At 54.7% G+C, this 13,622-nt stretch overlaps 5 protein-coding genes across 5 annotated transcripts; 3 read left to right on the top strand and 2 right to left on the bottom strand.

The window, feature by feature from the left end:
• Positions 1-621: 621 nt before the first annotated feature.
• On the bottom strand, positions 622-1,674 carry W97_07068 (uncharacterized protein; the record flags this gene model as incomplete). Its single annotated transcript, XM_007784940.1, has 3 exons — positions 622-1,151; positions 1,196-1,378; positions 1,464-1,674. 3 exons carry the CDS (start codon positions 1,672-1,674, stop codon positions 622-624), a joined length of 924 nt encoding a protein of 307 aa, XP_007783130.1.
• A 1,454-nt stretch (positions 1,675-3,128) lies between these two features.
• W97_07067 (CMGC/DYRK/YAK protein kinase) lies at positions 3,129-6,034 on the top strand (the record flags this gene model as incomplete). Its single annotated transcript, XM_007784939.1, has 6 exons — positions 3,129-3,651; positions 3,698-4,338; positions 4,391-4,650; positions 4,698-4,817; positions 4,869-5,227; positions 5,274-6,034. 6 exons carry the CDS (start codon positions 3,129-3,131, stop codon positions 6,032-6,034), a joined length of 2,664 nt encoding a protein of 887 aa, XP_007783129.1.
• Positions 6,035-7,037: 1,003 nt separating this feature from the next.
• W97_07066 (eukaryotic translation initiation factor 3 subunit C) lies at positions 7,038-9,913 on the top strand (the record flags this gene model as incomplete). The annotated part of the gene is made up of 6 exons (XM_007784938.1): positions 7,038-7,093; positions 7,151-7,316; positions 7,377-7,411; positions 7,462-7,538; positions 7,611-8,602; positions 8,657-9,913. 6 exons carry the CDS (start codon positions 7,038-7,040, stop codon positions 9,911-9,913), a joined length of 2,583 nt encoding a protein of 860 aa, XP_007783128.1.
• A 546-nt stretch (positions 9,914-10,459) lies between these two features.
• Positions 10,460-11,324, bottom strand: W97_07065 (uncharacterized protein; the record flags this gene model as incomplete). The annotated part of the gene is made up of 2 exons (XM_007784937.1): positions 10,460-10,775; positions 10,852-11,324. 2 exons carry the CDS (start codon positions 11,322-11,324, stop codon positions 10,460-10,462), a joined length of 789 nt encoding a protein of 262 aa, XP_007783127.1.
• A 339-nt stretch (positions 11,325-11,663) lies between these two features.
• W97_07064 (60S ribosomal protein L7) lies at positions 11,664-13,138 on the top strand (the record flags this gene model as incomplete). The annotated part of the gene is made up of 7 exons (XM_007784936.1): positions 11,664-11,698; positions 11,972-12,083; positions 12,279-12,443; positions 12,507-12,550; positions 12,601-12,655; positions 12,714-12,926; positions 12,989-13,138. 7 exons carry the CDS (start codon positions 11,664-11,666, stop codon positions 13,136-13,138), a joined length of 774 nt encoding a protein of 257 aa, XP_007783126.1.
• Positions 13,139-13,622: the final 484 nt, after the last annotated feature.

The following is a 13,622-nucleotide window of genomic DNA, read 5'->3' as shown; positions in this document are numbered from 1 at the left end:
GCCCCCTTGCCATCGCAGCGGAGGATGTACAAACAGTGCGAGGTCTGATGAAGACTTGTCAGTGGTGTGCAAGATGTGCGATGTGGGAGCCTTACACCCTGGAAGCTCTCAGGCGAGCCCGTGCGAACGGTTCCAATGATACGATTGAGGAGTTCGGCGAATTTCTGCAGGTTTTGTGATTCACGTGCCTCCCAGTCCTGGACCCTGCCGCGAACGTCGGTCACTTTAGGGGTGTCGAAAACGGCTCGTGGCGAAGGGGTCTCCCAGATAGGTCTGTTGATAACCGGTCAGCTGATCTGAAAACACAGGAGCAGTGGAAGAGAACGAAATGGTAGAGTTCTTGTGGGAGGGGGAATTGAGTCATCTAGTACTGAAGGTGACGGCAGAAACACTAGCTGCAGCGCTTTTACTCGGCTGTTGACGGTAGATCGTAAACACAAGCAGAAAAGGAAAGCCCCATGATTCCAGGATCATGAGAATTTCCTGGACCAGTATGCAATGAGAGGTGTATAAGGTGCTCCGACTCAAGGGATAGATTAGTATTGAAAAGAGAGCTTTCTTCGCTGACAGGGGTGCTGCAACCGAGATACCGCAGACATAGACCGTCCGACGCCAATGCACCTACTTCTCATGCTTGTAATAAGCTCCAACAAAATGTGGCGTCTGCAAGATCCACAAATCTGGAATCTTCGTGTTGATCTTGAACGGGATTCTCGAGAATGCAGAGCGCGTCGTGAGTTCCAGTACAGCGGCCTGTGGGACAATCCGTCCACCATCAACCACAAAGACCCCTTTGGCAACGTTCGGGTCTTCCAGACTTGGTGGCGGCGATGCTAATGTTATGGTGCTCGTCCACTTGACCAGATCAGCTGCGCTGCTTTCAGTCGGCTCTCCAGTCACAACCGATGGGTGCTTGGGCAGGTACGCATCGGCGACGAACCAAACGAGAAGGTCGATGCTCCCGAACTTGTAGTTTGAGATACGGTGATGAGACGTGGTCCGCTTTGCAACCGGCTCGACAGCTGTGTAGGTTTGCTCAAAGGCGTTGCGGTACTGGAGGTGTGTCGAGTAGACACGCGTTTTGTCCTCTATGCGAACGAGGATCAAGGTCTTGCCGACGAGCTGGACACCAAATTTGAAGGAGCTGCATTCTTTTGGGTTGCGGGCAAAACTCAAAAAAGATGGCTGAGCGGACGCCGATCCGAGACGATGTCGAGCCCGTCAAAAGCGAACTCGGGCTGGACTGTTAGAACAGCGCGAATGAGCGGCTCAATGGGAGAGCGCGGGTTCCGGTCGGCATTTTGGTCCACGAAGCGGCCGACTTCGTCAGAATCGAGAGGTTGATTCTCACTTGGAGGATTCCATGTCGAGGGTAATCCTACAAACCGTCTGAAGTCAGCACCCGAAGCCTACAACAACGATAACGACAATAATACAACGAAGTGAATCATATCCACGCTCACCCGGGACGAGTATGGTCGGCGCTGATTCGTCGATCCAGTTGTACGTGGCTACCAGTTTCACATCGCGGATCTTCGCCTCACTCTCGTTGACGGTACTTCCAGCCGGATTGACGGGATCAATGCTATCACTGGGCTCCGTATCAGCGGCAGCGGATGCCTCCGCACTGGCTAGCTGCCGTCTTAGATGCGGTGGAATATATTTTGCTGCCATCGACGGATAGAAGGATTTGTGATATGAGAAGTTGCCGCAAGAGAAAGACTGGAGTCAGACCTAAGAGCTTTCAGAGAGACGAGAGGACAGATATAAGCGAAATGAACGGTGAAGATGAGTGCAAATCTGCGCGCTTTTGACATGTTTGCAAGCAAACGGCCGATCCTCTCGCACTCCTGGGCAGCCATCCGGTTAATGGTGTGAAACGGGCAAGCGTGAATGGTAGCAGTTCACCATCGTTTGCGGAAGCTGATGGAATTATGGATCGGAGCGAATCTCAAGTGCTTCGTTGCAGTCTCTCCGAGAATGTTTCTGCAGTACCTTGTCCTATACCTACTCCTCCTTCAGTTGGAGGAGACGACCACAGCTTGCCTGGAAGGGTACGTCCTGTGACGATATGCTTAACCACGCCCAGATGCGGAGCCATGATGATATTTGGACAGCGCGTCAATAGCAAAGGCCTTCCATGGTCCCACGTTAGTGTCGTGACAGTGGACGGTTCTCCCCTAAAGCTCTGCGCCAAACCATCTGGGTTGGCCAACCTACCTCTCTCCTCCGATGTAGTTTTTGGCAGATAAAAGCCTTGACTCGACTGTGAGGGTACCCTCACGCTTCTCCCACTCCTCCCATTGGACTGATCATGTGTAATGGATTCTTTCGATGTGCTATCACAGGAGTGCTGCCCAAAGTCAAAGAGAGAGAATGGCTGGCAACAGGCAAACAATCGATGATGCCTTGTTCGGAAACCATGAGAAGGTCGCCGATATCGCGAGATTTGGTATCCCGTGGGGATAGACCCATGGTCTTCATGGGAAAGTGGCGGCTCCTACGGACCTGCCAGGGCTGATGTCTTGCCGTCAACCGGCGTGAGCTGTAATATCAAGGGGCTCCGGCCTGGAGGGCAGACACGCTCTCAGCCTCAAACTCCAGGCCAACAAGATCCGGCCAACCAAGCCCACTCCCTCGCACCAACCCACCAAACCACCAAGCGCTCACCCTCAGCCCTGACGCATCGCTGCTGCCCGGTTGCCAACACAAGCGGCACCGCTCACTCGTCGCAATCCAGCCGTCGGGCATACAGAGGCTTCCGCCCACTACTGTCCTCCAACACCCGCATTCCTCGGTCACAGCGTCTTCTCGCGCAGCCTCCACCCCTCCGCTGGCTCAGGTCGCGACATCGCGTATCCCGCACTCATCGCTGCCGTGCACGAGCCGGCGCTCCCCACTGGCGCATCTCACGCCTACAACGCGTGTTGCAAGCCTTGGAAGGTAGACGTGCGCCTGTGTCAGCATCCCAGCCTGTAAGACTCCGTGCTACTGCGGCAATACCCTCGACGGTACGGTAGACCCGGCATGCACAGTACCACCACTCCGCTGCCGTAACGAGCTGCACCGGGTGAGCCCAAGCAACCCTTCCGACCGCTGTCTTCGCTGCGCAATCCGAGTCTACCAACATGGATCCTCAATGGGGCTCCTTTGTCGACAGTCCTTCCTCCAGCCGGCAGGCGCGGTATGCACCTCACAATCCCCCCACCGCTCAACACCCGCACCGAGACGCCAATGGGCCTACGCCAGTAAAGCAAGAGGCTTTCCAGTCGCCTTCCATCGTCTCGCGAGCAGCATCCATGGCAATCTCGTCGCCGCCAGCAGCGCAGAGTCGGGCATCCGAGTACAACGGTGACGGTGATGGGGATGTCCCGATGGAGGACGCTGATCCATACAACAAGCCGAAGTATCCTTCACGTCCCAATCACCAACATAGGCACTCGTCGCAGTTCATTCAGCAAGAAGACTCGGCCGCTGCCCGGAGGTATTCACCCATGAACCTTTCACCCTCGTCGCCCTACGGCGCAACTCCTCAGCAATCAAGTCAGCCCACCTACAGTAGCTATACCCCACAGACGCAGGGCTCACGTCAGTCTCCCACCCGCAACAATCCGTACATGTCGCCTCCTCAAAGCTACTATTCTCCTCCAAGTAAGCTTGCTCCTAAGCACTACTCATTCGCAACAGCCTAACAAAGCTCTTACAGCAACCCGCGCCCACGCCTCACAATTACCACCTATCCAGTCTAACATGAGCCCTGAAAGCTACTACCCCCAGTCCGCGACTGCGCAGCTGAACGCGCTGTACGGTCGAGAAGCAAGATCTCCTAGACATCCGCAAGCCCCAACCTCCCAACCGCAAACGTCTCGTGGTGCTGTGCCTCGCTTTACCAAATGTCACAACATCAGCGACCTCGAGCCAAAGGTGAACAAGCAACCGCCATTCCGCCGCGCAAACCCTGAGGGTGGCTTCCTCAGCCCGCTTCAAGCTCTGACGACGCACTTGCCCGCTACCTACAGAATCTGCAATCCGAACTTCAAATACGAATCGTCTCGCAACCCGCGTCGAGTTTTGACCAAACCGAGCAAAGGCGTGAAGAACGATGGCTACGACAACGAAGACAGCGACTACATTCTCTACGTCAACGACATCTTGGGCTCTGAAGAAGCGGGCCACAAGAACCGATACCTCATCCTAGATGTCCTAGGCCAGGGCACTTTCGGTCAGGTCGTCAAGTGCCAAAACCTACGGACTCAGGAGGTTGTTGCGGTGAAGGTTATCAAGAATCGGACGGCATACTTCAACCAAAGCATGATGGAAGTGTCAGTGCTTGATCTGGTATGTAGCGTTTCTTTTTAATAGACCGGACCTTGTGCTGATTCGACGACAGTTAAACAAACAAATGGACAAGAACGATGATCATCATCTCCTGCGCCTCAAAGATACATTCATCCACCGGCAGCATCTGTGCTTGGTGTTTGAGCTGCTCAGTGTCAACTTGTACGAGCTGATCAAGCAGAACCAATTCCGAGGTCTCAGCACAACCCTAGTGCGGGTCTTCGCACAGCAACTGCTTAATGGCTTGGCATTGTTAGGCAAGGCGAAACTGATACACTGTGACTTGAAGCCCGAAAACATCTTGTTGAAAAAGTGAGTCTGTCAAAGTGAGTTAGAGAATCCTTACTGACCAAATTCAGCCTTGAGAGCCCTATCATCAAGATCATCGACTTTGGTTCGGCCTGCGATGAGCGACAAACTGTCTACACTTACATTCAGTCGAGGTTCTACCGATCCCCGGAGGTGTTGCTTGGATTACCGTAAGTGATAGTTTGCCTAGTCGCGCGTTGTTTGACTGATTGTTGGCTCAGCTACTCTGCCGCAATCGACGTGTGGTCATTGGGATGCATAGTGGTAGAGCTGTTCCTCGGTCTCCCGCTGTTCCCAGGGTCCTCCGAGTACAACCAGGTTGCACGGATAACAGAGATGCTCGGCCTACCTCCGACCTGGATGTTGGAGATGGGCAAGCAGTCTGGCGAATTCTTTGAGAAGACCCAAGACGACTTTGGCAGACGGACGTATCGACTCAAGAGCATGGAGCAATACTCGCGGGAGCACGGTACGAAAGAGCAGCCAAGCAAGAAGTACTTCTCGGCGACTACATTGCCTGAGATCATCAAAAACTACCCAATGCCGCGGAAAAACATGAAGCCGGCGGAGATTGAGCGAGGTATGTTTGATGTTGTTCACTTTCCTTCGTAAACTGACGCATGCAGAAATGGCAAACCGAACGGCATTCATCGATTTCGCACAAGGATTACTCAACCTGAATCCTCTAGAACGGTGGACGCCGAATCAAGCGAAGCTCCACCCGTTCATTACTCAGCAGAAGTACACAGGACCTTTCGTGCCGCCGATGATGTATAAGTCCGGATCCAGCCGATCGCCTGCACCCGGCGTGCAAGAGCAGCAGCGGGCAGAAGCCCTGAGCAAGCAACGCGCACAACAAGCTGCTCAAGCGCAGGCCCAAAGCGCTGCCTACGCAAACATGCAGATGAGCCAGTACGCCCAAAGCCCACACGTCCAGAGTCCCGCTGCGTACAACAGCATGTACAGCCCGAACCACCAAGGGGCTCCACCGCCCTATCCGGCTCAAACTGGCTACGGACAGCAGCTGGGTGTGGTTCAGCAGGGACAAACTCCTCGGTACAACGCTCAGCCGAATCTATATGCCCAAGCAACGACGCGAGCAGGTCGCCAAAGGGCTTCGACCGTAGATCAGCAGCAGAGCGGCATTCCACCAGCGTTGCAGCGGGTGATTAGCCACCTGGATCCGAATGCCCCGATCAGATTGCAGCCGAGTCCAGCGTACTATCCTCCGCCGCCCGAAGGTGCCGCTGATTCAACCTCGGCGAGTGCTAGGAGGCGTGACAGTCGAGCTAGAGGGAATCGCGCAACAGGCAACCGAGACTTCATCCGGAATCTGGAAGACCGCACGCTGGAAGAAGGTTACATGAGCCAGTCAGGATGGCACTGAAGATGAGTTCGAGGCGCAAGCGACGCTTGATTATCATTACCAACGGACCACGACGTCCAAATGGAGAGATTGGGGATGGAGATTCCGAGGGATTGTTGTTCCGCTGTACCCTCCTTGTCTCTCTCAGAGCCTGCATCCAGTCTGGAGTGACAGGCGCAACCAGATTGATATCTCTTACGCGCATCACATCCTCCGGGAGGAGACTAAGACTGTAGCTCCACTGCGATAGGGCGATCCGAGCGTTAAAAGCCCCCTAGGGTGCTGCAGGAGGTCCTAGGAGGCGCCGGTTGGAATTTTACATCAGCACGTCTTCACACATGGTGAGTGCTGGACACCCACAAAGACTGCAGGACGAGATGCAATTCGGTTCAAGTACCTTGAGATAGGGTGTGTGCGCTCGGGCAGCAAGTTCACAGTGGCTCACAGGCTGGGGAACAAAGGGTTCAAGACAGCAGAGTATGCTTGTAGCTGTCGAATCGCACGAGTATCTACACCGTGTTATGCAATCTTCGAGAAAGTGACTGGGATATCTGATAGAAGCCTTGAGTTTGACTATTTGCCTTCATGCAGACGAGCTGTGATTGAGTGGTTCACCGCACTAGGAGTAACCATGCCAGGGATCTCAGTGCGTTTCATATAGACGAGCGCTGGCAGAACAACATGAGGTCCTCCATACCACTTCACAGGCACTTTGTCATGCGTGAGATGTTACTGCATAAGTCAACTTTCGAGGAGCAACAATGGGACTGAGAAACGTGCCTAAAGGAGCCTAGCGCTGCCAAGATTTCATGACTTGCGCCCCTCCACAGCCGAACAGCGCGACTCACATCGGAATATCGACGTTCACAACGACAACTGTCTTCGTGCCCATACAGAGCGAAGTTTCCACCGAACAACCATCCGGCACAGAAGCGTCCGTCCAGAACCTCTGCTCGGTCCCCAAACCATAAACAGCGTCCGAAACCGCACTCAACTGAATCACAAATAGTTACACTCGGACAAGATGTCGAGATTCTTTGCGGCGGACTCCAGCAGCGAGAGCTCATCTGAGGAGGAGGAGTACGTCTCCCGACATCGAACACTCTTGGGATACATGCTGATGCGCACCGTCAATAGGCTCTACAGCGAGGGGGAGGCAGAGAAGTCCGAGGAGGAGAGCAGCAGCGAGGAAGAAGAGGAAGAGAGCGAGGATGAGGACACGGACGATGAAGATACGGGCAAAACCGGCGCGGCCAAGTTCTTGAAAGGTGACGCATCAGATGAGGAGACGGACGAGGAAGATGTGGGTTCTCACAATTGTGCAATTTTTCGAAGAAGTTCAGGGCGCTGACGGGCAGCGCAGAAAGTTACGATCGTCAAGAGTGCGAAGGACAAGAGGTATTTGGGCTTCCTAGTTTGGAACATTGGAGAGATTCTGACCAGAACAGGTTCGAGGCACTAGAAGGCACGATTAGACTCATCGAGAATGCCGAGAAGATCAACGACTGGGCAGTAATCTCTACAGGTAAGTCCGCCAGGACTTTGAAGGTCAGATTTACGGGACTTAGAGAATACTAACAACTCGTGTCAACGACAGAGTTCGATAACCTCAACCGCCAAATACCAACCCTCACCCGGGAAAGAGATGGCAAAGTCCCGAAGCTCTACATCAAGACCATCGCCGACCTTGAAACGACCATGCTCGAGACCATGGAGAAGCAGAAGGTTTCGCCGAAGAAGATGAACGCGGTCAATACTCGAGGTCTTAATGCCATGAGGCAGAAGCTACGCAAGATCGTGAAGGATTACTCCAAGGAGGTTGAGGCATACCGAGAGAACCCGGAGGCCTACATGCGGGAAGAGATTATTGAAGAAGCACCTCCTGCACCAAAGAGGCCGAGGCAGCATTTCCTCAGCGCAGCCGAGGCGATCGAAGGAGCCGACAATGAGGGCTTTATTGAGGTTGATACGAAGGGTCGGCCTGTACGCTACACGCCCGAAAGCATTCTCAAGAACCTCCGCACGATCATTGAAGCCCGCGGTAGGAAAGGTACCGACCGCCTTGAATCAATCAGGACTATGGAAAAGCTCCTCGACGTGGCTGCGACCGATTACCAGAAGATTCGCGTACTTCTGATGCTCATCTCAACGCGCTTCGACTTGACATCTGGTACCGGTACCCAGATGACTCAGGAACAATGGAAATTAGCCGAGCACGAATTTGCGACGCTGTTGGAGGTACTCGAGTCAAATGAGGATATCGTTGTCATTGAAGGCGCAGAAGAGTGGGAGGACGATGAGAAGCAACCGCAAATACCGCCCAGCGACGACTCCGGGCCCTTCAAAATCCCCGGCAGTATCGCATCGTTCATCGAGAGGCTGGATGATGAGCTGACTCGCTCGCTCCAACATATCGATCCCCATACTGCGGAATACGTCGACAGACTGAGAGATGAGACCGCGCTGTATACGAACATCGTGCGCTCACAGCTGTACGTTGAAGGTCTGAGGAAGAACCCAAAGCTGGATGCCTCACAGGATAGCGTCAACCGAGTGCTCATGCGCCGCCTAGAGCACATCTACTTCAAGGTAAGCATTTGCTATGTGTTTTGCGAAGAAATATGCTGACAGCTCTTCGTTGAGCCATCACAAGTTGTCGCCATCCTCGAAGAGAAGGCGTGGGAAACCATCCCGGCCGAGCTCGACTCGAGCATCATGCCACGAAAGGATTCTACCAATACCGGCGCCCTTGTGCAGACTATTTGCACGTATCTCTTCCAGCACAGCGAGGGCATCATCCGGTCTCGGGCCATGCTGTGCCAAGTCTATTACCTCGCGCTTCACGACCAATACTTCCGCGCACGCGACATGATGTTGATGTCACATCTTCAGGACACCATCAACAACTTCGACGTCAACACTCAGATCCTGTTCAACCGAACACTGGTCCAAGTCGGTCTATGCGCTTTCCGTGCGGGCCTTGTTTATGAGGCACAAAACTCCTTGCAAGAGATCTGCGGTAGCAACAGGCAGAAGGAGCTCCTCGCCCAGGGCCTTCAGATGCAGCGGTACTCCCAGATTTCGCCAGAGCAAGAGCGATTGGAGAGACAGCGACAGCTACCATTCCATATGCATATTAACCTCGAGCTACTGGAATGCGTCTACCTCACCTGCTCCATGCTCTTGGAGATTCCCCTGCTGGCCCAGGTTGGTTCTTCTCCGGACATCAGGAAACGGGTCATCAGCAAGACGTACCGCCGGCTGTTAGAATACCATGAGCGCCAGATCTTCACAGGCCCACCCGAGAACACCCGCGACCACGTCATGCAGGCTTCTAAGGCACTCGCAGCAGGCGAGTGGAAGAAGGCCGCGGACTTCATCAACTCCATCAAGATCTGGGAGCTTATGGCCGGCTCCGCCAAGATCAAGGAGATGCTGTCGGAGCAGATCCAGGAGGAAGGTCTCCGCACCTACCTCTTTACTTACGCCCCATTCTACGATACCCTCTCCATCAGCACCCTGGCCTCCATGTTCGAGTTGTCGGAACGCAAGGTCTCGGCTGTCGTCAGCAAGATGATCAGCCATGAGGAACTCGCTGCTGCTCTTGACCAGGTCAATAGCGCCATCCTCTTCAGGCGCGGCGTCGAACTCTCGAGACTCCAGAGCCTGGCCCTCACGCTCAGCGACAAGGCGAGTGGCTTGATTGAGTCGAACGAGAAGACGCTTGAGCAGCGGACGGCGGGTACCAGCAATGCTTTTGAGCGGGAAGGTGGTCGCGGCGGCCGTGGTGGGCGTGGAGGTGGGCGTGGAAGGGGTGGCATGGGGAGAGGCGGACAGGGCGGGCAGAGGAGGGGTCAAGGGTTCACGGGTGGTGCGCTGGGCAGGGCTATCCAGGCATAGGTTCCAGTATGAGCTGTTTTTTCTTCATGGGGAGTTCGCAGTATGTGCAGGTCAGCTGCGCCGGGAGCACTGCTGCACTTTGACAGTTTCGTGAATACCTTGGGCAGATAGATCAAAAACCAAAGCTACAAGCTCCGACTTTCTGCTGTTTAGCGTGCTTGACTAACAGATGACCAACGTAAGAGGCCACATGCGTTTTTTTTCTGACCGTTTCTGAACCTTTTCTCGGCATTTTCACGTTCATCGCCGTTCTACGGACGTTAAATATCGCCAAATACGGTAACATGTGTGCGTTCCGTAGAATATCTTCACTCTCGCACCCCGCTTCTCACGCATCACTTCTCACACATCATCTCGCAACTCTCACCCCACCTCCCTACTCTTACTTAGCTCTCACTTCCCAACTCGATGGCTAACAGCTTCGCTCCTGTGCGTGAAAAATATCAGGGGATAAGATTCCTAACTCTGCGCCATATAACGGCCAAGGTCCGCTTGAGGGGCATGAGAAGGTGCGTGTAGTGACCAAATCTCATAGTTCCCTATCTCCTACTGCCCTCCCGTATCATGAATGAACGTGGGCGACCAATACTCCGTCTCATCCGCCTGCTTATCCACCCAAACCAGAGAGTCCGCCATCAGATCGTCAATGACAGCGATAGCCCGCGGCCGCTCCCAGTTAAGGTTGATCCGCAGCATCGACAGCGTGACATGCCCAAGCACCTGTATCGCCTCCAGCACAGTCGACTGGTCCGTGTTCAGCTCCTTCGGCACCGACCGTATCATCTGCTTGTGTCCCAGATTCAAGATCGTAAAGCCCGAGCCCAGCGGCTCGAGCGACTTGACGGCGCGGAGAATATCGTCACTGCACACATGCATGAGCTTCATCATCCCCAAGCATAATATCATTTCTTCTACAACGAACAATGGGTTCTACATACTCCGAAACCTCCATCCCACCCCCGACCCCCCGTCCCTTCTGCACCCTCTGCCTCACCTCCGCCACAGCGACCAACCCCCCATTCTCGGCCCTCGTATCCCGACACACCTCCACAACCCTCACAGCCAACTCGAAATAGAAATCATTCACGCTCCCGCCCAGCATCTGGCTCCAGAAGCTGCCACCGGCCTCCTTCCCTCCCGCGCCTCTCGCAGTATGGCTCGACGCGAGCGGATCCACGCCGATGGCGTTGCACATCCTGGCGAACTCGGCGCGGAAGGTCGGGTTGGAGCGGATGTCCTTGGCGTGCGTGACGGCGAACTGGTGGAGCAGGGACTGGAAGACGGCGAGTTGGGTCTGCAGGGAGGAGGCGTGGGTTTCTTGGAGCGTCCGGCCGTGGGAGGCGTATTGGGCGGCGGTTATTTGGGTGCGGGAGAAGGCGGAGAGGCCGGGGATGCGGTGGGGGGTGGACATGGTGGTGGGGGGAGAGTGTGTCGCCTACAGGTGGTGGAGTTTTGATTCCTGTGACCAGCTGGTGTGGTGCCTGCGGCCCTGTTCCTGTGATTTTTTGCCTCGTTCTTAGAGTCTTAGGTTAGTCTGGCGTTCAGAGTGCAGAGCTCGGAGATGGCAGCAGGCTGGAGTTGGTGATGCGGCTCCTGGTGTTGATCGCGAAGTGACGATCAGTGTCGGAAAAACACTTTCTCCGCCCTGAACCCACGATCCGCTGCTTGTAGAATTTCATTTTGCAGTGAAGTTGCGCCCAACCTCCGTCGTCGACCAATCCGCCAAAATCCACCGCAATCCGCCGCAATAATGTCCCACACAAAGCACGCCGGTACGGTCAAGGTGTACGTACATCGCGCCGCCCTTCGACGCCCGAGTCGAGAAAGCAGATGGTCGTGGTTCCTCACGCTGGGCTAGCTGCTCGCCAGCACCAGCTCCTCCTGGTCCTCCTTTTCTACAGCATGGGCACACACTCAAGCTGCAGGGACTGAAGAATTGGGGTCTTGGGGTTGAGGGATTCGTTCCTCTCCCTTAAATGCATCTTCCGCACCGAAGCAGCTCCACTCGGAGCGACGACTCCGTGCCACAACCATCCTGCTAACGTTGGGCCATTACAGCTCGGTCCCGACCCAAGACCAGATCCTGGTGCCCGAGACTCTCCTCAAGAAGCGCAAGAGCCAGGAGAAGGAGCGAGAGAGCCGGGCTGCCGACCTTCAGAAGCGTCGTGAGGTAGGCACACACTTCGTTCTATGCGCTCGGCAGCAGAGGCGGGCGACCATGGTGATGACATCTACCAACCGTACGACTAGACCTCCGGGTCGATGCTGTTGTTTACAATACCATCTTTCGGGACTGAATATGTCGCAAGCCTCTGCTGCAGCGGGATGACTTGGCGGGAGTGAACGTTAACGGCATTACGCTCAGGCCTCCAAGGAGAAGCGCAAGGTTCTCTTCCAACGCGCCGAGAAATACGTCAAGGAGTACCGCGACCAGGAGCGGGAGACGATACGGCTGAAGCGCGCGGCGAAGCAGGCGGGCGAGTTCTACGTGCCCGCTGAGAACCGCCTTGTCTTCGTTGTCCGCATCAAGGTACGCTATGCAACTCCGCTTTACTGATGGTTGGACTTGAGTGCTGATTGGCTCCACCGATAGGGTATCAACAAGATTGATCCCAAGAAGCGGAAGACGCTGCAACTGTGAGAGAACTCCGAGTTGAAAGGCCATGCTCTTTACTAACCCGCTCCAGGCTGCGTCTCCTTCAAATCAACTCCGGAGTATTCGTGCAGTTGACCAAGGCCACTGTAAGCAGAGCCATTCCAGATCGGCGCAGCGTCCTGTGACACGAGCTGACGATTACAGTCCGAGATGCTTAAGATCGTCGAGCCCTTTGTTGCCTACGGCTACCCGAACCTGAAGACGGTGCGCGAACTCATCTACAAGAGGGGGCACATCAAGAAGGAGAAGCAGCGCATCCCCTTGACCGACAACACACTCGTTGAGGAGGTGCTCGGCAAGTACGGCATCATCTCAGTGGAGGATATCATCCACGAGATCTTCACTGTCGGACCGAACGTGAGTAATCTCTGCTGTCCCCAAAACTCAGACTCGTGTACTGACCGCGCCCCCTCCTACAGTTCAAGCAGGCCTCGAACGCTCTCTGGCCGTTCAAGCTGAGCAACCCCACCGGCGGCTTCCGCACCAGGAAGTTCAAGCACTTCGTCGAGGGCGGTGATCTTGGCAACCGGGAAGATCACATCAATGCTCTCATTAAGCAGATGAACTAGATGATTGGTATGAGGTTGGATTGTGATGGGAGATTCCAGACCAGCGTTGAGCTCTTGTTTGTTGCGTGCATAGCTGGCTCACTAGCTAAAGGATTGAGAGAACGAGCGTAGGAGCAGGTGGTCGCCCAAAAACAATCAAAAGCTTCAAAGCAATTTTGCGCTTCTTTGACTTGCTGAACGGAAGCCCGTATCTCCTGTTGTGTACAACCCGTATCTCTTCTGGAGATGTGAGATGGGATCTCCGAATCCAGTCATCTGAACGGCTTCGAGTCTCGAAACTCCTCTTTCGTTCAGGAGCACCCCGTACTCAGTTGACGCACCCGGTTCGGTTCAGAAATGAAGAGGCACTGGTTCGCCTCAAATGCAATACCCAGCCACCTCAAAGACATACCTCATCGGTACTCACGAACCAGATGTGTCGATGCCCTGGGTATTTAACTTAGCCTCATACCACGGCACGTCTCCGAGCTAGAGCTGGCTGCAA

Source organism: Coniosporium apollinis (genome assembly GCF_000281105.1).
Source record: "Coniosporium apollinis CBS 100218 chromosome Unknown supercont1.37, whole genome shotgun sequence".
In the NCBI taxonomy this organism is placed as follows: Eukaryota; Fungi; Ascomycota; class Dothideomycetes; genus Coniosporium; species Coniosporium apollinis.
Note: the sequence above shows the minus strand (reverse complement) of the source record. Positions and strands in the feature narration are given on the sequence as shown.